General features: G+C 43.5%; 1 protein-coding gene across 2 annotated transcripts in view; it reads right to left on the reverse strand.

The window, feature by feature from the left end:
- Nucleotides 1–260: 260 nt before the first annotated feature.
- LATS2 (large tumor suppressor kinase 2) overlaps nucleotides 261–22065 on the reverse strand; it is a 52886-nt gene continuing 31081 nt past the window's right edge. For both annotated transcript variants that reach the window (XM_061992551.1, XM_061992558.1), the window contains exons 3-8: nucleotides 14668–14800; nucleotides 9454–10991; nucleotides 5737–6319; nucleotides 4952–5134; nucleotides 3569–3675; nucleotides 261–2831 (exon numbers count right to left, since the gene is read on the reverse strand). In XM_061992551.1, coding sequence (XP_061848535.1) covers nucleotides 2337–2831; nucleotides 3569–3675; nucleotides 4952–5134; nucleotides 5737–6319; nucleotides 9454–10991; nucleotides 14668–14800 — 3039 coding nt within the window. In that variant the 3' untranslated portion in view covers nucleotides 261–2336. The remainder of the gene's footprint in view (nucleotides 2832–3568; nucleotides 3676–4951; nucleotides 5135–5736; nucleotides 6320–9453; nucleotides 10992–14667; nucleotides 14801–22065) is intronic.

Genomic DNA, 22065 nt, shown 5'->3' on the forward strand with positions numbered 1-22065 from the left:
GGGGTTGTGGAGTCTCCTTCCTTGGAGGTCTTCAAGACCCGCCTGGACGTGTTCCTATGTGACCTGATCTAGGTGAACCTGCTTCTGCAGAGGGGTTGGACTAGATGATCTCTAAAGGTCCCTTCCAACCCTACCATTCTATGATTCTATGTTTGGAGCTCAAAGCCATCAGTGAGGTTACACAAGCCAGCCCAGGGTAAGGGGGGCAGGAACGACCCTTCCCAAGAACACGAGACGCGGTTCTGATTTTGATTCAGATTTTTAATAAATTGTGCCAGTAGAAGCTTTCAAAGGCAATGATATATCAATAAATAACAGTTAAATTGAGTTCCTGAGAAAGAACCTACCACATGAAAGAATGTCAGATAGATGTAAATAAAAAAACCGGCATTACTATATAAAAAAAGCAGTAATACTGAATCTGACGTGAACTGTCACAACACAAGCACTGCATACCTCAGAACATTCCTTTCATACAAATGTAAACAAATACACAATCAGTTGTGTTTAGTTTAGGCTGACGAACTTCTATGTTGTTGCTTAGACAGCTAAACCACGGCTAGGATAGGATAGGATAGGCTACAACGTTAAGGAATAATATGTGGAATAACATATGGAAAAAAATAATGATGCTCCGGATTTCAAAACAAAACAAAGCAAAAACACATGAAAGGAGTGTTTTCCTCAAATGTTACTGTGTCAATCACTTTAGATAGGACTGTTACACTAATCTGAATGAAGGATTGGTGTGTGTGTTTACTTATTTAGTTATATATAATATATATGCAAATATGTATGGCTTAATTATCTTTAGTATTCGGATATCGCCTTGCATAATTCTCACTTATATAAGAAAAAAGAATGCGTATTTTAACATAGTTAAGGATTGATATTTCAAAGTATGCCTGCGATTGGACAGGAAAGAAGGACTACCGTGCTGCAACACAGCAACGCTGTGACCTGGAGACACCGGGACGGACGCCGCCGACGTTCTGCGACGCCGGTGCCGGAGGGGTCGGTGTCCCGCAGGGCAGGGCTGGGCCGGGCCGGGCAGTCCCGCGCCAGGAGCCGTGTCCCGCGGCCGCCCAGCCCGGGGAGCTGCAGGCGCTCACCCGCATCCTGGCGGCGCTGAGCTCGGTGCTCCTGCAGCTGCCGAGGCCCCGGCCTCGCGGCTCAGCTTCCAGGGGAGCCCCGGCGCAGCAGCTGCCACGGAACGGAGCGGCTCGGGAGTAGCTTACGGCCGTGCTATCAATCCTTCGTGGGGAAACGTGCGTGCCCCTGGTAGGTGTTTACTAACGCCGTCTCTTACATCAGACCACAAACTCACTGTCCCGTTACAACCTTTGCAATCTCTTTTGCAAAATTAACGTTGGATGCAATCATGAGAGGAAGCCACCCACACAATACATTATCAACACACGGTTTAAAACGGTCTAATTTTAGACCCTTAGTAAAAACAGATCCACAGGACCTGCCTGTGAATGGCAAGAAAAGGCCATTTCAAATAGAAAAACACTGCTCATGCAACATTCTTCACACGCTAGACAACGAAATCACACTCGATTTGTCACTTGCTCACACTTTCTATTACACTCCAATAAGCAGAAGGAAATAAAGCAGCTTTAAGGTTATGTCACCATCTCGAAATGTGGCAAATACACATACAAACAAACACCACGGTGCGGATACAATGGCATCAGTACATTTAGAAAACTACACAGCTGGCTTCTTCTTTTTTTCCTTTTTCTTTTTTTTTTGTTTTCCTTTTTCTTTCTTACATTATTGCACGGAGACCTTTCATCACATGTTCTTCAGCTTTATGCATCCTCCTAAATGTGAAATAAGTGCTATGGATAAAATAAAAATGTAGAAAAGAAGAACAGCAGCATGATTTGTCAAAGTTAATCCCTATAATTTAGTAGGAAACAAACAAACAAAACAAAAACCCTGCTATAAACAAAATATAAGTGCTCTTTATTCATTTTAAAAAATAACGCTGACAGTTGCAGAAGTCTGTAGGTGTTAATCTGAGTAGGGGGACGCCGACCTCAAATAAAAATAGGCCTGGAAATGACAGACTGCTGGCCTTGGAGACTTTGGTGAAGACCAGGATTTTCAAGTGTAATTATTAACAGTTATTTACAGTAAAACTGACCTGAACTTTCAAGAGTGCCGTTTTTAGGACCTGGCCCTGCAAGCTTCTGCCTGCCCAGGACGCCTCCAGCCTCAGCTGAAGTTACACCTGAACAAGCGCTGCAGGATCAGCTCCTAAAGGATCAGTTAAAAGCCCTACGGGATTTAAGATTAGTTTTACCTGGAGTACTCTATACAATAATTTACACATATACAGGCTGACAAGCTCCAGTCTGATCCACCACACCTTTCTCTTCCGCGTCAGATTTCTCAGACTGGCCCACTTCCACTCCCGAGGGTTTGGGATACCTGAATGGGTACCCGTTGTCATCGAAGAACCTCCGGAAGGTGAACTCGTAGAAAGCGTGTTCTGTGTGTTTGCTGTTGGAAGAGGCCAGCGGGTCCCACGTCCTGGTGCTGTCCCCGCTGGCGTCGTTCCAAGGGCTTTCTTCTTCAACCGGATCAAAGTTGGAAGTGTCCATTGGATGGCTGATCTTTGGAACGTAGGGAGCCGGCTGCCTGCGGATGTCAGTCGAGAAGTCCATGGAGTGAAAGAAAGAATGGGCTTTGATATCATCTGCTCCGTTTCTCCCGAGCCTGTCCTCGGCAGCACAGCAGAGCTTGGTGATGAGATCTGTCGCCTCAGGGCTCAGCTTGATCTGCGAGGGAATGTGCAGGGTGCTTTCCCAATTTATCACCTGGAGGCAAGAAAGGCATTAAACAACAACTAGCCTTGGAAACAGAATCCTCCCGACTGTCAGCATTAACCGTCAGAAGGACACAGACAACCACAGGCTGCGTATTTATTTCAGAGGTCCAAGAACCCAAGGATTAGATTGCATCGGCTGCTGATAGCCATCAAGAAGCTTTGTGAGGCAGCTGAAAAAAGGAGCAATTCTGTTTAGACAAAAGGCAAATTCCTTCGTGAATGCTCCCCTAGTTGGATTCGAGAACATACTCCGTTTACACGTGCCTCCATGGAATGGCTTCAGGAAATTACTGCATTTTGTCTCCAAAATGTAGACTGGGAAAAGTGGTCAAGGAGACACATCCTTTCCAATAAAAACCTACTTGCTGCTTGACTTTGAAACATATGGCCCAATTGCAACTATCACTGGCATACCAGGCTACTCACATCTGGTAGGCAATTCTTCAGGAATCTGGATGGATTAACTCACACTGAAGAAATCAGAACTGTGCTAAGAAGACTCAAGAAAAATAATCAGTCTCTATGCATTCGGGCCAAGTTGGTTCTAGTTTGATACTCGGTATCTTCACTGATTAGGAAAGGGTTTGTGCCTGCAAAGGACTATTTAATATCAGGCCTCTGGTAATCCCTGCTCCTTTCTCTAGTCATCCAGAAGGTCTGTGCATGGAAGAGAAGGAAAGGGGTTAAAATTTTGCTAACACAGATTGGAATCTTGCTTCAACTTACCTTCAGCTGGGTTTCTGTGGGTGTAGGAGCCAGGAAAGGCGGCTGTCCCACCAACATCTCAAAGAGGATCACACCAACACTCCACCAGTCACAGAGCTGAGTGTATCCTGAAAGGCAAGTCAAAAGGTTGCCCTGCATCAGCCAAGGAGAGTGTGTACAGAGCTACTGCTAATTACATGTCAAAACACACAGCACAGAGTTCTTTCTGTCTTTCTTAGACAAACAATTTCTGACCTAAAGGACCTCCAATCTTCCTTCATCAGAAAGCTGCTTCTGCTCACTGACCTAAATTCTGCTGCTGTCACTAAAGATCTAATCCTGCTTTCCGGGAATCTTTCTGAATAATTGTCAACAAATGTGAGTGGTGAAATCATGTAACTAGAAAGAACGAAGGGGTTTTGTGCCCTGTCCCACAACTACATCACTGCACAGCACAAACTGGACTCCAAAGAATAACAAATAAGTTTAGTGACTGATGTTCCCTGTAGGTTCAGTGGAGGTGACACCAACAGTTTAACAAGCTGCTGAAAAACACAACCTGGTTTCAGAGACAGAAGAAAGCCACAGATGACTTTCTGAGCAAGCTCCAAGCAATTTCTGACAATTTCTGTCAATTAATTGCCGTGAGAAGACAAATAAGGTATACATTTGAGATCTCTGAAAAGGAATGGAGGATTTAAACACTGATTTCAGTGGAGGCCTCATCAGGTGACGTAGGGTCCAATGCGAAATCTTTCAACTTCAGAAAGATTGGGCTTAGGATCTAGCTTGCAGACAACTTTGAACATCTAATCTCCTTACTACAGTGACCCTGCCTGTTCTGCATGGATAACCAGCAAGTACTGTCTAAATCCCTCAAGTGAGCTTCTGAGTGCGAGGTGTTTAGTGTAAATTGTGGAAGACTTTTTGTTGGGTTTCCCCAAGATTCTGGCTGGACACCTGGGGGACATGATTCCATGAGTTTATGTCATTCATATCTAAGTGGCCCATCTGAATCAGTGATTCAGAACCATCAGCTGGCTACTCACCAGTCTACGCAAACTTCCTAACAGTCACAGTCATACTCCATGAGTACAGATAATCTGCTTTATACTTCAAAAATATCACTGCTAACATCATCTGACAGTTATTAACAGTCTCACTCAAAAGCCTCAGAATGTAGACAGATGCAGACACACTAAGTATGACACCACCATCGATGTCAGCAATGTGATGGCAAACAGTGGAGCATGTGGAGAAATCTGTTCTCTTTGATCTGAGCTGTTTGTGGCCTTCAGAATTACAATCTTCCAACATAGAAATCTTAATTAAGAAGAAAACAAACAAACAGCCTTCCAAAGCATCAATGTTCACTTAAACAGGAAACAAACACAGCTTGCCTACCTTTACGAAGCAGGACTTCGGGAGCAATATAATTAGGGGTTCCAACTAAGGAGTGGGCTAGACATCTCTGGTGCTGCTTCTTAGCTCTTTGTTCCAATGTCTTCAGCCTATCTCCACATCTACAATTGGACACATCATCCCAAAGATCACTGGGCTCCATGCTGTCTTGTCTGATATGGCTCCCTTGCAAATGAGAAAGTTTACATTCATGGTCACAAAACACAGTGTGAGAAAAGTCTTTCTCTAGATCCAGTGGTGCCACCTTCGACTCTCGCTGAGCAGCATTTGCACTTTAAGGCCAAGGCATTTCCTTCTGCCCTCCCCATCACAAGTGGTTTTCCACAGCCAGCTAAATGCCTGTCTCGGTGCAAGGAAGCGCATTCCCATATGGGAGATGCAGAACAATGGAGTATATTTAGGTTAGCTATACCAATTGTTTATGGCCTTTCTGCCTACAGACAACAGTATTCCCCAATGACACACACAGGAGGTGTGTCGACTACTTAAAATCCATGATTAAACTATTTTACCATCAAAAGATACCCCCTCCCAAGCAAGTACAAACTGAGAAATTGCTGCTACTGCAGTGGTCAGTCACATCACTGATGGGGTTTTCAGCAGTGGAAATGAAGGACTGGGAAAAAACTAAGTTGGGGAGAGACTGACACATCATTTTGTCACTGTCAATGTACACACCAGCTCTGTCTTCTGAGCTGGCATTTCTGCTACGACGTTTCAATACCATGCATGCAATACCAGTACAATAAAGCTAATAAGAACACTACCTTTCTGATAGTATTTTGAATTGTGAGTCCACCTGAATCCAGTACACAGTCCAAAGTCAGTCAGCTTGATATGCCCATCGAGGTCTATCAGAATGTTGTCGGGTTTGATGTCTCGATGGATAAATCCCATTTTGTGCACGCTCTCTATGGCCAAAGTGAGCTCTGCAATGTAAAATCTAGCCAGACGCTCTGGAAAGACCTCCATCCGAATCAGGAGACTCATCATATCCCCACCAGGAATGTAGTCCATCACAAAGTACAAGTTCTCTTTATCTTGGAAGGAGTAATAGAGTTTGACCACCCATTCGTTGTCTGCCTCAGCAAGTATGTCCCTCTCCGCTTTGACGTGAGCCACCTGGTTCCGGTTTAGCACGTCCTTCTTCCGCAGAGTCTTCATGGCATACAGGGCGTGGGTGTCCACTTTGCAGGCCAGGCACACTTCTCCAAACGCACCGATACCCAGGGTCTTGATTTTCACAAACATAGATTTGTCCATTTTGGCCCTTTTAAGTCTGTTGTAGTTGGACTCCTTCTGGTAGAGAATTTTCCTCATTTGTTCCTGTTCTGCTTCACAAAGGCCAGCCTTAAGGAAAGCAAACCACAAGAGCTAGTACTGTTACATTCATAGCAGGAGAACAACAAATGAGCACTCCCAAAATGCATTTCTCAGAGAAATCAACCAGGAGGCAGAAGAGATATAGTCACAAGAGATGCCCTCCCCTGTCTGTCTGCTGAGGCACTGCTGAAACACCAGCAAACTCGCCGTGCCCTAATGTGTGATACCAATTTGCCCTGCCTGGGACTGGTCTGCTTTTCGCATCTGACTCAGGGGACTGGAACATCTTACAGATGAGGAAAGGCTGCAGGAACTGGGGCTGTTTAGTCTGGAGGAGACTGAGGGGAGATCTTATTAACATTTATAAATATCTAAAGGGTGGGTGTCAGGAGGTTGGGATACCCATTTTTTCTATAGTAGCTAGCAACAGGACAAGGGGTAATGGGATGAAGCTGGAACACAAAAAGTTCCACTTAAACGTAAGAAAAAACTATTTCACTGTTCAGATGAGGGAGCCCTGGCACAGGCTGCCCAGAGGGGTTGTGGAGTCTCCTTCCTTGGAGGTCTTCAAGACCCGCCTGGACATGTTCCTATGTGACCTGATCTAGGTGAACCTGCTTCTGCAGGGGGGTTGGACTAGATGATCTCTAAAGGTCCCTTCCAACCCCTACCATTCTATGATTCTATGACTGAGCAAAGAGGCATGTGCATGGCATAACACTGCCACAGAGGGGAATATAACGTAACAAACCTAACCACGGGACTTGGTTTACACCTTTCCCAAAGTGCACTTTGCCACTATACTCTGCCACACACATGCACACTGCATTATGGCTTCAACTGAAACCAAAGCCTAGAAGCAGCAGCCCACTTCATTCGTGCATGGTTCCCCAAGGCAATTCACATCAGCGGTTCCTACCTTGAGTGCTGGTTGGCTCTTGGTTTTTCTGTTGTAATTAAGCAGCTGGTTTCAACCTACACGTTCCCAAGTGCCTTAAGAACCTTTTTCTTTAGAAACTGTTTTTCTTCCCAACATGTACAGCCTCCACTGTTAAGGTCTGTACATCTCTTGACCATCTAATGAACATCTCTCTTTTCCCTCCCAAAATATGTGCACATAACCCTCAGGCCTGGTCTCTCCTCAGCCACTGCAGCCCAGGCCCTAGTGCTATTTCCCCCCCCCAAATGTATGACTTCCCCTCTGCACCCAAGCTGTAAAAAAGCTGGCTGGTTTATCTCCTCTCCCCAGGGAGTCTCCCAATAACTGCAAGTAACATTTCATGTGACTGAGAGACCTCCTAAAAGTGGCAGAAAGCAGCAGTATCCAACCAGAGCTTCCCTACCCTTCAAGACAGAGTCTGCACCCTGTCAGCACTGGCACCTGTCCCTCTCCTGAGAGCTCCTGGTGGCCTCCATCACCAGAAGCCCCTGGGCTCATGCCCAGGAACCTCTGGAGCATGACCCTTTTTTCTACATACTCCATTTCCAAGATCCTGAATTAACTGGCATCAACTGAACCACTCTGAGACAAAGATTAGTGCCTGATGAAAAAGGGCAAGGAGGGTAGAGGGAGCTGAGGCTGAATGATCATCAGACCAGAGACTCAAGCATATGCCCACAGGGCTGCTGCTTTGATTTAATTTCACATTTGTACTCTAAAGCTTTAAATATGAGTGTGGGGAGCCAGACTATGCAGTGGGATCTCCACAGTATAAAAATGAAATCTGCATGAATAAAGGATGGAGAATTTGGCAGGACAGGTAGGATGAATTTTCAGACTGAAGGCAACAGCCAAATCAAAATGAGTAATACTGTTTTTAACATACAAGGCAAGAACATAAATCCAAAATAAAGGAAGTGTTTATTGTTTTAAGGTGAAACAATCACTGTGTTGTGTTCTTGGTTACTTCTAGAATAATGTGATAGTCAGATAGCCAAAATCTCCTGAGTGTATTATTCCAGGCAGTGATGAGGTTGCTAAGGGAAGGAGCTGTTTTTGTTTATAGTTGAATTATCTCTGAGTTATGAAGTGAGGGAAAGCTGAAGAGTCAGAAGAGCTAACGCAATCAGCTGCTGGTTTGCTTCTCCAGAGATCATTCCCTATCTCAGTCTCAGGAAAATATTTACCAAATCCAAGCAATGCAACACAATCTGTATTTGCAGTGAGGACAAACTATTGATTGTCACTAAAATGCTGCCCTTTCAAGAGGTTTTTAGATGCATATTCCTTTGATTTTAACCTCAACAAGCCAACTGCTAAGTTTTCTGGAGCAATGTGACCAAATTTAATTGATTCTGGAAATTGACTGTTCTAGGAAAGATCAGGTAGTTAGTTATTATCCATTACGTGATAATAATAGCTCTCTTTAGGAGTTTAGTCTGAAATAGGAAAGTAGACTAGTCATATTCTAGTTGTGCCTGAGGAAAAAAAACCCTTCTTCCACATTTAAAAATTACAACCCAAAGTGCCAGAGCAATCATCAGAACTTGGCAGCTTTGTTTTAAGCAGTCCTATTGGTGAATCAGCTTAGGTTGGAGAGCTACAATTGGGCATGAAAGTAGCTTTCTTTAAATGCACCTCCATGCTTCTAGAACAAGTTCCAGCAGCAAGGGTCTCATGATTTGTTCAAGTTGGCCAAGACATGATTATTTGCACGATATTGTTATTTAGATGTGTTCAACAGACAACTTCCATATTCACATTACATACCCACATGAAAACATGGAACAGTGAGTATCCTACCATGCTGACTGATGGCTTTGGTGCATGAGTGGCTATCATGGAACAGGGAGAACTGGAGCAAAGGGAAAACCTCTTTCAGAGTTGCAAGAGCTGTCAGAGTATTGCCAGAGTTATCTCGGCCTCAAACCTGGATTCAAAGTTCCTGTCTAAGCAAACCTAGTACTTTCCTACTTTAGGGGGAGTGGGGGGTGCTTCCTTTTATAGTTTTCTGGTATACAGATAGATTACTTCACATCTCAGGTTTTTCAGCCTCCCAGACCTGTATCCATGTTTTTAAGTGAAAAGAGGCTAGTGAGAAGTGTTGGTACCTACCGCTTCCAGTGGGGTCTGCCCTTATAGATTGTTTTCAACTGACTAAAAACGGTAATAAACAATTTGACCCAATTAGCCTTTATTCCAACAAAACAAGGATAATTACTTTAGCCATTTCTTGCTCCAACTGCAATCTTCGGTTGATTTTCTGCTGGTAGGTCTTTATAACATTCTCTACGTGTTGCTCCATGTAGAATTTGAAGGCAAAGGGCGAGTAGCTCTTTATCCGCGATTCTCGCTTCTCCTCGTCTTTGCCATTTTTCCGCACAGGCACCGGAGACGTCTGAATCTGCTTTTTGTCTTTGCTCGGTTTTTCAGCTTTAGTGCTCTTGCTGCTTTTATCGTTTCGCTCGTTGTTCTCCTCAGCCTTATTGCACGTTGAGTTGGGGATCACACGGAGGGTCTGCTCTACACCCATGCACAAGCAGTTGATATCAAACTGCTCAGAGTTTCCGGGCAGTAACAAATGCTTGGGGTACGGCGGCGGCGGGCACCGCAGCTCCTGGTTGCCGTAATCCACGTCCAATTGGTAGGCGTTGGCTGCTCCCACGGGTGACACGTGCTGCTCCATCAGCTCCAGCCCATCCACAGCCGGTGCCTGTGCAGGTAGCCAGCCAGGGTGGGAAGGTCCCACCGCAGTCTGAGGCTCGGGTCTCATCACTCGCATGCTCTTCACCGGCTGGAGAATGTGAGCAGATGTGACTGCCGTGATCGTGTTTGGAGACGTAATTGAAGGATCGGGTTTTGACGGAGGAACCTGCCGTATAGACACTGTCACTTGCGGCTGCTGCTGGTGGTTGTTAAAGGAGTTAGTTCTGCTTGGCACCGTGGCGTCGGGTCTGAAGGATACGTGTTGCCGTGGAGATGTTTCTATTCCTGGATTTTGTAAAGAGTCTCGGCGTGACGGCGTTGCTGCCTGCCACTGCTGAACTTGAGGATTACTCATGTCATAGAGGTCCATGTTTAGGCTATTTCTAGACGGAGTTAATAGATTTTGTGGTGGGCTGTCTGAAAAATCATTAGCAAAGGCTGGACCTCTGGACATCACATGCATTTGGTGAGAAGAAGGGCTTGTTTGCTTGTGATGAGAATGTGATATATACAGGCTTGCTGGTGGCTGCTGAAATGCGTGACCAGAATTATTCTGAATAACTGCCCCTTTATTTGGGAGACTGGTGTATCCTCCCTCCTGCTGCATCTTGTTTTGGAAGGATGGACTCCGCTGAATGCCATACCCCATGGGCTCCCCCTGCACCATCATGTGCTGCCTACTGTAATGCTGGTTGTTGGAGCCATGGGCTGCCTGCAGCTGCAAGGCTTGGCTGCTGTGATTAGCCACCGGATAATTAATCACAGAAGACTCAATATTTGCAGGGTATGTTTTCTGCTGATGGCTTGCTGGTGTGCTGTGAGTGCCTACTCCAGAGGGTCGTTGTACAGCAGCATTCATAGCTGTAGACTGCGAAGTAGAGATTAAGTAGTCCATGTATGGCCTCGGAACTTCAGTCAGCATATTTGCACCTTCTGCCCCAAAGCCTGTCCCTTCATAGGCTGCATTACTGAGCTGATGGTAGGACGGAAAACATTCATTTGATCCTTCAAAGCTTGGCCTACGGGTTACGTTATTTGGCACAATACCCTTTCCTTTAAGAAAAGAACAGAAAAATGTTAGGGAACAATTCAGGTGAACCAGTTACTTTGCATTACTCATCCATCTATATGTACAGACATACCCAGGCACACCACGTCAGGAATATGTTATAAAAAACAATTTCCAAAATCTAAATTAAGCACTCTGAACACATTTAAAGTTATAGATGCCAACTATTACTACTGATAATAAGCTAGTAGCCCATAACATTGCTCATGCCAGGAATCATCAGGGAGTCCTATCAAGTCATGAAAATAGAAGCAGAAATTCCACAACTATGAAATCATCAGATTCCTGGAAGGACTGTCAATACAACTTAAAGTCAACATTACTATAAGCTACTAGGTCATCACATGGTCCACATCTTCCGTAGAGTGAACTCACTGCTCATGCTAGGGATCTGTTTGTATCTCCATTCCACCTCTCTCTTCAAAATTCCTTGTTTTCCTCTCCTTTGTTTACAACAAAAGCATCCTACAGTTTGTCCTGTATCCAATGCATTGACCAGAGAGTATCCCCTCATTTTATTTATCTTTCCATGTTTATCTTAGCTTGAAGAATGTGCAGAGACAAGACAGCACCATTCCTACACTGGAAGGGTTAACGGCACTTATTTTTCATCAGTTCTTTGATCCGAGGGCAAATTGCAGGTGTATAAAGCACTGTCTGTGCTAAAAAGACACGGGAAGACTGCGCTGTCACCTTTTTTTTTGTTTCCATTATGGTTCTTTGAACTCACAGCACTTAGAAATTGTCTAGTCATAAATGGGCCATTTAACATCTTGATTTCACAAGGTCTGAAAGCTTGACTCAACAGGTTGCAAGCTTCTCTGAGTATTTGCATTACAACATGCACCAGCTGAGCCAGATGCAGCACACCTGAGCTGAGCTGTTGACTCCCTGCCTTAACACACAAGCCCTGCTCTATACAGACACACAAGGACTCCCATGTTAAGCCAGGTCAACACGCCAGCTCTGCCCACTGAAAAGACTGCTTTCTGAAGTGACATTCAATGCCACTTTCATAAACAGTGTAATGTTTTTAAGTGGAATCAAGTTAGACAAATAATCATTGTTCTTTAAAGTGACATTTGTAATTGGTAGCTCCTATTCCTACGATAGAACATGGCCATGCTTACTGAGGTTGCATTTTCAACAGCATTCCCTGACAGCTCATCTGTTGGGATACAGCGAGATGCACCAATGAGGCTGTGGCCATCCAAAGCACCCTAAGAAGTGACTACTCTGGTCTACCAGCGGGAGACAGCCCTAAGACCCATTTGCCACTAGTCAGGAGGATTCCTCCTGAGCCTCAGGGGCAAACTGACTTTGTTTATCAGAGGTCATGAAGGAAAGTAGCAGCAATAATTCTCCTCCTTTGGGACACATACTTCAGCTGTACAAGGAATCTTACTGATGTGAAGACAGATATGATGTCAATCTCCTAGACTTGTATACTTGTAAGTCTGGTCTGACAGAGGAATATTTAGATCTATGAAGATACTGAACATAGCAGTTGACATGATTTTTTTCCCCCACACATTCCCATCCAACAGGGTAACGGTTATGGCTGCCTCTTGCCTCTGAAGGCTTTAGATCAAAAGTGTTTTCTTAAGATTCATCAACTACACTCATGGGATCACCTGGTTTTATACAAAACTCTGTCTCATGGTAACACCTTTAGAGTTTCATTTGAGTCTTGCCAGTATGCTGAAACTCTTGTTAGCTTTACTACTGAAGCTAGAGCAGAACAAAAATGAATAATTTGAAAATCTATTTCCATACACCAACATATGGAATTCAAAGCCAGGTGATTTAAATTCTCAAACTGCAAATGAAAATTTCCCAAGCAGCATTATAAGCTTCTCAAAGAACTAGAGGAGGCCTGTGCTATCCCAGCACAAACGGTACCATACCAACAAATCAGGCAAACATCACTTGTGTGATATTTAAGTTTTGCATCCTGTGTTTCCTAAGAGTAAAGGTGTATCCTCAGCTCAAAAGGGTAAGTATTTAAAACAGCTGCATGCATTGGAACATTAAGGAAGCAAAACCAAATGCAAATTAGAACAGAGCAATTGCCTAGTCTGAGTAATTGTAGGCTACTGAGACAACTGAGAATAGCCTATAAAGTTCTTTCAACCCTTTCAGAGGAAATGTATGGTCTTTAGGACTGGGTGTATTCTTTCACTTTAAAGAATAAAGCCTTTATAATATAAAATAAAATACAGTTCAGTAGTTCTGTCAAAGTTACTTTAAATTCTTCTTCTGTGTGTGTATTAGGACAGAGCTCTCCAAATAGCAAATTGGCCAGTACTACTCTGTCTGTCAGGTGGTTATTCTGCAGCGTAACACTCTCAAAAATGTTTTAGGGTTTGCCAGAATTTCCCCAAATAATAAAATAAGAAGTCTAAGACTGACAGAAAGGGCAGTTAAGTTGCTCCTTACATAGAATCATCACCCCTTACCACTCCTGAGAGTGACTAGCTGAAAAATTAGGTCCTTCCTTGGTTTTGTCTTCCCTATAATGTGCTACTCCCTCAGGGTTTCCAGGTAGGAAGTGGCTTTACCGAAGACCTCCTTTCTGCCTAGGGATTTCTCTTTGTAAATTGAACGGGCTTTCCCTTCCTCAGCTTTCCTCATCCCTGGGCATGCCTCTCTATAAACTATGTCAAATTGAACACTCTTCTCAACAAAGATCTGCAATTTGATCAAGAGGCAGGAAAGAAGGTGCTGCTGAGGTGGCCAAGAGGATAAATTCTTCACGTGGAAATCAATTCAATAAACTCAATTTACGATCACACTCGGAGATCTCTACTGCCGTTATCAGATTGATTTCATGGATTTGTCAGCTTAACTAGTCCAATACAGACAAGACCTTTTAAGTCTAAATGTTGCCACTGACTGACACAAGAGAAGTTCCTTGTCCAATCAAACAGGCCCCTGACAGCAGCTTTCCAATCCTCTGAACTCTTCACCCACTAACTCCTCTGCAGCATGTGATAACACAGATACAGCCAGTCAGAAGATGATTATGTTTCTGCTTGGACAATGTTTGAAATTCAAAGAAGTAATAAACTATCCAAACCAGAGTGTACCCTAATCACACATCAAAAGCATTCTGCAGCGCTCTAAGTGTTACACCTGAAGAGAAACATCTCCTGCAAAGCCTTTTGCCAGCTGTGGTCTGATGGGGTATCCTCAGGGCCCAAATCTTCCAGTTTGCCAATTTACAGGAAACAGAGCTGAAGCAGCCTAATAGAGAGGAGTGGAAAAGCTTTTGCTATCATGGCCCAAGCTCTTTCTGCAGTGTACTTACACAGATGTTAACGTGAATGAATTCCTGGGAAGTGAGCTTTCTCACAACTCCAGAGTAATTACCTACACACCAGCTTTTACCTCACCATAAACTAGAGATGATTGAGCTGACTTGCATCAAAGGATAAACAGCTTTCTGTTTAAGAAGGTGGACGGTGAATGTGCACATGGACAACTCTCATTAGGCAGGGGAGCTGTATTCAGTTTCCAGAGTCATGCTCACTTCACCATCTCCTACAAGACTACCAGTACTGCCAGTTCACTACTTCTCACCATCAATGACTCTGCTTTACAAACTAATTTATCGCAAAAACAGAACACCACAATTTAAAAAAACAAGTTCATGCTTACCAGGTGAGGTCTGCTTAATCACACGCACTATCTGTTCATTTCTAGGATCCAAGTAGCTCATCTTACTGATATACTCCAGAGCCGCTTCAATACTTCTGCTACCCGTCTGCTTCAGTGCTCGAACAGCCATCTCCTGTATAAAGCAAACAGGAAGTGCATCACGAGACAAACCCCAAATGCTCCACAGCAGGCTAGAAAGTAGTAACCCTTCCTACATTTATAGGAACATTTTATAATTCACAGCAGAGCACAGCTGCCTGAAACCAAATGGATTCATATTTTTAAAACATTTGCATACCTTATACAACTCAAAAATCGAAAGAAGAAAAGACCTAACCAATCCAGGCTCCTGCAATTAAAGAAGCATCAAACTGAAACATGTATTTTAAGTTTCCTTAAAATAAACTTTGAATCAGGTCTGGAAAAGGCAGCATACTTTGATGTAGGATGAAATAGAACAAAATATTTAGCTTTTGGTATTTGAGAACATGTCTTAGTCACACCTGAGCACAGTAAATACCCTTTCAAGATGTCACAAGGAGCTAATTAGGCAGGGGGTGTTTTCTACTGACTAGAGTCAATGAGGAAGAAAGACGGACGTTCTCAGTAGAGTCGGGACATCATTCACTATCTGTTTGGAAAACAACGAAGCACACAGAACTGCACATCACACTTTTTAGTTGCATTTTATTGGCTAGACATGCATCACTGAGAAGTCAAAGTGGGTGCAAGACAACCAACCTGAAAACTAAAACTGGGGCAAAAAGGAAGGCTCTAGCTAAACTACTCTTAACACAATTATGGTTAGCATCCCCTGCTCTCTAGCCAGCAAGCCACACTTTCCCACACTTTATTTATTCTTGCAGCTCAGGTCCATGGAATACCTTTCATTAATGCCTCTGGTTGCAAAACAAAATTCACAGATCCTCAAAAGGCCACATGGTCTTTTCTGAAATGATGAAGAAACTGAAATCTAGAACTTTAATGTCGTACTTAAGTCACTGAACTTCACCCATCAACAAGTTAGATATGTAGTCAAAAGTAATTGCTGAGAGCCTTTCTGTAATCACCTCCAAAAGGCAACTAATAAAATATGTGATAAAGTGACCTTTGGAGAGAGAAGATTAAAGCACTAATTTGAACCGGATTTCTAGCTCTTAGATAGCTCAAGCTGGATGAGAAGAGCGTCACCATCAAGGACTTGCCTGCAAATGTCAGTATCCTGTTATCTTACCACATCATTGCCATTTTTAGGTGAATTCTGTCATCACAACCTGCCCACTGAGCACTGAATCAGATGGGAATTTGTGCCTTCCTGGCCTGGCTTACCAGTTGGCAGATGTGACAGCTGGGATGGCATCAGCTGCAGTTGGGTAGCCCCAACTCTATGCCCTTTCCTCCTGTCATCTGGAGCAAAGAGCAACTTTGCTCAACTGAACTGCAAGTGTGTAGAACATATTTGCTAATTGTTTACTCAGCAAAGGAGGATCATCTCAGATGACACCAATTCACACTTAGCACAGAGCCACACACTGGCACTTGGCATTTCACTTCACTTAGCTCAGTCCCCTCCTACTCCCCCCAAAATGGCACCATTTTCTCCATTACTCAGAGGTTCTGCTTGGGGAATAGCTATAAGCAAGTCTGAATATTTTTCATACAATTTATGACTCATAATTCATAGAAAGGCAGTAGTTGGTTTCATGTTTCCTATAGCTGAAATATTTCACTAGCATCAACACATTACTAAGGGCAATTTAAAATCAACAGAAAACTATTATGTATGAAGGAAAGAATTTCCCACAGTATTTTTTTTTCCTCTCTTTTTTCTTCTTCTGAACGCATTTCTAAAGTATTAGCAAAGTCGCATCTTAGTGGTCAGCATTCTCATCATCCAGGGACTCTAGGCTTTACAGTCCAGTTCCACAAGGCTGCTAACACACTCTGCCCATTTACACCAGCTGGATCTAGTCTTAGATCACAAGTCTTACAGTTTCCTAAATCATATGTACTCCACACACACATTTGGGCTGGTTTGGACATTATTTTTGTTTTGTCTGCAATGAAGTGCCAAGCAAATAAGTGTTTCATAAACAATTATCTTAATGATTAATAAAACAGACCATATAATCAACTTCTCCCTCTCTTAGCTGTACATACTTCAAAGGGACTAATAAAGGGTGTTTTTGTCACCAGCACAGTGATAATGCCTCCGAAAACAATCCTCCCCCATCCTATACTGTGGAACTACAGAAAAGCAGTGTAAAAATTGCACTGGTGTATTTAAAGCTGCATGCTCTACCTTCAGCAGATGTATGAGGGGATCGATATTGAAACTTCCATGGGAACAACAGGAGGGGAAAAGGCCAATACATTTCACTGTGGGCTGCATAATAACCTAAGAGAGCCAGCAAGAGCTTGGGACTGGCAGCTGTGTCGCTGGCAATCTCAGTCCCGCAAGCCCCCAGAGCAGCAGCAACCCTGTGCTCCAGCTCACTGCCTCTCAGCTTTCATTAGGTCAGCTCCCACTCTCCAAAGGGTTTTCTCATTACATACTCTGTTTGCTTAGCACTTACATTACTGCTGGAAAAGATGAACTAAGTTTTTTTGTGGTTCAGAAGAACACCTGTGTTTCCCCTGTACGCTATTCCATAGCTTTGTCCCTTTCCCCCACAGCTATCAGGAGACACAACTAGCCCTAGTTCTGATGCTGGTTCACAAAAACCTCACATCATCTCCAAGAAAATGGAGGGTGACAAAGAAAAAGAAACATTCCGTATACACAAAGGAAAGGGTTTTTCTCAAAGGCAGATCACATATAATTCTAATTCTCCCCTCAGGAAACAAATGCCTCTGGGGTATGTGGTACTTCAGAGGAGTTGAGGGCAACAAGAAGCTCTTTCACTGTTATAGCTGGTCTTTGGCCTCCTCTACATTGTTTTTGCATCATCATCCTCCTTGCCCACAGCTCACTCTGTCAGCCAGCTGAAGAGGGCTGTGCTCATTCCAGCACCTCTTCATTAGCAATGGTGCAGAAGCTGATGTGTGGCTATGGCTCATGGAAGGTGTGCTCTGTGCCCAAGGTGGCTGCTGGCTAACGGTGCATGGTGACCCTCTTCCTACATGCAAGGCAGTGATGAGCTCTGCTGAGTGAGCGAGTGTAGCTGGGGCAAGGCAGCGAAGGGTGAGCCTCCAGGAGCCTGCTGAAGGGCAGGCTGCTCTGTGCCAGCAGCATGGGCCAGAGCCTGGGCTGTATCTCCTGCAAATCAACATAAGGATTGTTTTGAAGGATAGGAGGAAGGGCAGAAGATGGATTAAACAGTGTTAGTAATTATGCTGGTTGGAGAGCAGAGGCTTAAGTGAGATAGAGGGTGTTTGTGAGAAGCAGAAGAATGGCTCAAGAAGGAGGAGACAAATCAATGCCAAAATCTTGCAAACGGACACTGCAGACATTAGACAGGCTGAAGAATCAAGAGGACAGACTCTGGGCAAAGATGAAAGTGCACAGCTACACTGACACAGAGTTGTCTTGATTTTGTGCTGCTCTAAGGTAAGTATGTTTCAGAAAGAGAAGGGGGGAAAAAAACGACAGAAATGAGACATGGAAAAAAACAAAACCTGCCTAGAGCTGTATCCAACACCAAAACATGCAAGTAGGCACAGGATCAAACCCAGCTCCCACCGAGGTCAACACAGATTTCCATTAACTGCAAGGTACACTGCATCAGGCCCTCCACTTCAAATTGTTTCCTCTTTGCCTGGCCAAATGCTGTCAGCCACAGTAGGGGTTGAGAGCCCTGGCTGCGCTCTGCTAACCCCACAGCCCAGCTGTCAAGGAGAAACACAAGCCACTGGCAGCACACACAGAGACTGTGAGGGAACGGAGCGGTCCTGGCCCCAATTCATTCTTTGCATTCTGTATATTCCCTTTGGAGGAGTCAAACATCTCTCTGTGCAGGGCTTTTATGCACCTCTTTGCTTCTAGACATCCTTAGCTGTTGGTGAAAAAATTAACCAGAAACGGTAAAGGCGAAGAGCTGCAAGGGGAAAAAGTGCTTTTACAATTAACTCTAATAATTTAGTAATTAATGTTACAGCTGCAACATTAAAATGAGGTTTCAGTGGTCAGACATGGTTCTGGACCTATCTAGCAGAAAATCAAAGCCATGAACCACAAAGCAAACTGAGGCAACTCTGCAGGATCCCAAATTTGGGGGTTCATAGAGGAAAAATGAGGCGGGGGCATTTCCCAGCTGGTTCCTACAGCACGATACCCAAACCAGACAGCTGCATGGTCAATGTGCTCTCTGTTATTTCCACAGTCTCGTGCTGGTAGAAGGCAGCTTTCCAGAGACTTCAAGATTTTGCTAGAAGGAAGGCCACCTTTGAGCTCGGGACACTCAACAGGGAAAATCCTAGTTTGATGGTAAACAGGTATTTGGATGTGGGCATATAGAGACTTCATCTCACTCCGTGCTCTGTAGGCAACGTAAAAGGCTTTCCCCATTTTACCCTCCCGCCTGGCTGTACTCCACCAGAGCTGGCAGAGGCTTGCGTTCTTGCTGTACTACAGGGTTGTCCAGCAACATTTTTCATTCAGAAAGCTCCTCGTTGCCAAGATGTATTTATCATCCAAGCGAAGATTGCACAAGAGGTTACAATAAGTAAGACTTTTTCCCAAGAACATTGTGTCTGAAGGAGACAATAGGTCCTCCAAGATTTGGCAAAGGTAATTAACTGCTAACAACAACAAAAATTAATGACTTGCTTTCCATTCACAAAGAAGGACGGGCGACAGATGCAGGAAACAGATATAGGTTCCCTGTGGAAGGGAAAAAACTAAAGCTCATGCCAAAAGAGATGATCCAGAATTGATTACGAACCTTTGTGATAGCCTGCCACCGTAAGAATTTTCATTCATGACTTTAAACATGCAAAGTCTAAGAAATTCAGGGAACAATGTGCATGGTAAGCTCCATTAGCACTGCTGCAGCCCCACAGAACAGAAGAAACTATTTTGTAATAGTCTCTATTTGTAATTATCCTCTAGTTGGATGCTTCATCCAATTTTGCACACTAGTTTTGTTTTGCCTGTTTTCAGGTTGCTAACACCAGGGGCTAAATTTTCCCCACAAATTCCCATGCCTAACTATACCCCTGATTAAAATATTCCACCCACATAATTAAGAAGCTATCCTGAGAGTCATTAACACTCTGTGGTTTTAGTATATCCAAAAAGCAGGAGGAAATCAGCACTGGCAGAAGCCTACTGAGTGTCCATTTGTTTGCTGCGGGATCACCTAGTCCATCCATAATCCATGTAACCCACTCAGAAACTAACAGAGATCTACACCGTGGCTAGTCAAGAGTTTTCTGCCTCTACTGCTTCTATTACAAGGCTCCCTCAAAGTACTCCTACTTTCATCCTATGCAGGGTCAGTTAATTCCCTCTGCCTTTAGTTTCAATTGTCTTTTAACTTCTGCAGCTCTGCTGTTACCTACAGCAGCACTACCACCAAGCTTTGATCCGCTTCCATTTCCAGAGCTTGGAGAAGCCCACAGTGATTAACCAGCCAAATCTATCATCAAGGAAGCAGAAATTTCCATTTCTGAGGTGAGGAATGCCAGGCCAGAGCATGGAGAAGGCAAAATGAGCACCCTATTGTCAAGCAGCCATCAGCACAGGACCAGGAGACAGGCCTGTGACCCACAAACCTGTGCCCAACTAATGTTGTCTTCTCCACAAGACCATCCTGGCTTTGTCACTTCTTTTCTTTGTTCCTTAGCTACAAGAAAAATGTGATTATGAATTCTGTCACCACCTGTCTTGATATGAGCTGCACACATATGTTCTTAATGACGTGCAAACAGTGATGGAACAGTTATCCTTGTGGTAAAGCCATTTCTTTTCTTTGCTGATTTCAGTAGAGGAAGTTTGGGACTCTAATCCTGGCTTTTAGCCCTTGCTTGGAGCATTTCTATCCTTTGTGCTTCTGAATTTACCTCCAGTTCTGCTAGCACTCCAGCCCTTAAAGTCATCCATTATTTTTGGTCAAAAGCTCCAGCCCTGCTTTGCACTGGCTGTGCATTCCCACTTTACATTGTCAGAGGTCTGCTTTTGTTTTTTTTAGTAACAGATTTATTGATGGAAAAAGAATGGAGAAGAGACACGCTGTAGTATGTGAAGTTGGGAGAGACCAAACAAGTAGACAGGTGATGAAATATAAGGCTCACTAAGGTAAAATCACATCAATACATGAAAAAAATAACTGATTGTAAATGAGGGATGAGGAATTACAGGTTAGGAACAACTTTAACTCAAAGGTTTTTATATAACATTTTCAAGGGACATCTGAAGAAAGAGAGTATGCCCAAAAGACAGAGGAAAGATTCTGGAAATGATACAATGCTCTGGGAAACATCCTATCAGGAGAAATCTAAATAAATAGAACTAACATGAAATTCGCTGCTCTGCCACCATTCATTCTGCTTGCTTTCAACCTCTTTTGGTCTTTATTTAGGTGGTCACCAACAGAAGGTGGGCAGATTTACTATTCCGTGGTTGTGCAGCACCCATTACAATGGGGTCCCTGCTAGTGTTGTGTTTATGGCAGTATGACAACTTACTATTAAAGTGAGGTAATTATGTCCAGCCCAAAATACCGAACTTGGAGTAGTAGGCAAGAAGATGTTAGAAGGCTGAAGTGTCAATTCTCCCGTGTCCCTGGACAGAAACCATCGTATCACTACCACCACAAACCAACCTCGAAAGAAGATTACCTTAATGCTCTAAGCCAAAAGATCTACTACATTTCCTAGAGCTGTGGAAAGAATGAGGCAAAATAAACTGAAAGTAACTAGAGATTGAGAAGCATTTTTTGATGATGGAGATTATAGCTGTTCTAAATGTTTCCAGCATCTTTTCAGATTTTAAATAGCTCTGGATGATTAAAAAGCAAACAAAGAAACCAGACAAACAAAAGCGACATTTGAAAATGACCATGTCAGCTTTTGTATTTTACTAACCCTAGAGCTAATACAAAGTTTTTTCAGAACTATCACAACAACAACAACAAAAAAGGGCCTTCATGACACTTTTCTGCTGCTTTTTTTCACAGATGCTTTTTCTTAAGTTCATCACTAATCAAACTATTTAATTGCTTCCAAGAGAAGAAAAAAATACTCTACAAACTTAGCAGCAGGATACTTATGAAAGACAACCATAACACTTTCACTGACTTGGAAAGGGTAAGAGAGAAAAAAACAAGAGCTGAGAATAGTTACTGGAAATATGACATAACTCCTTAGCAGGTGTCTCAAAAGGCATCGGTTACATCAAAACACATTTTAACACTCTGCAATTTATATCATGTAGCTCCCTATAACTTTGGGTGGTTT

This window comes from Colius striatus, chromosome 1, assembly GCF_028858725.1.
Source record: "Colius striatus isolate bColStr4 chromosome 1, bColStr4.1.hap1, whole genome shotgun sequence".
Taxonomy (NCBI): Eukaryota; Metazoa; Chordata; class Aves; order Coliiformes; family Coliidae; genus Colius; species Colius striatus.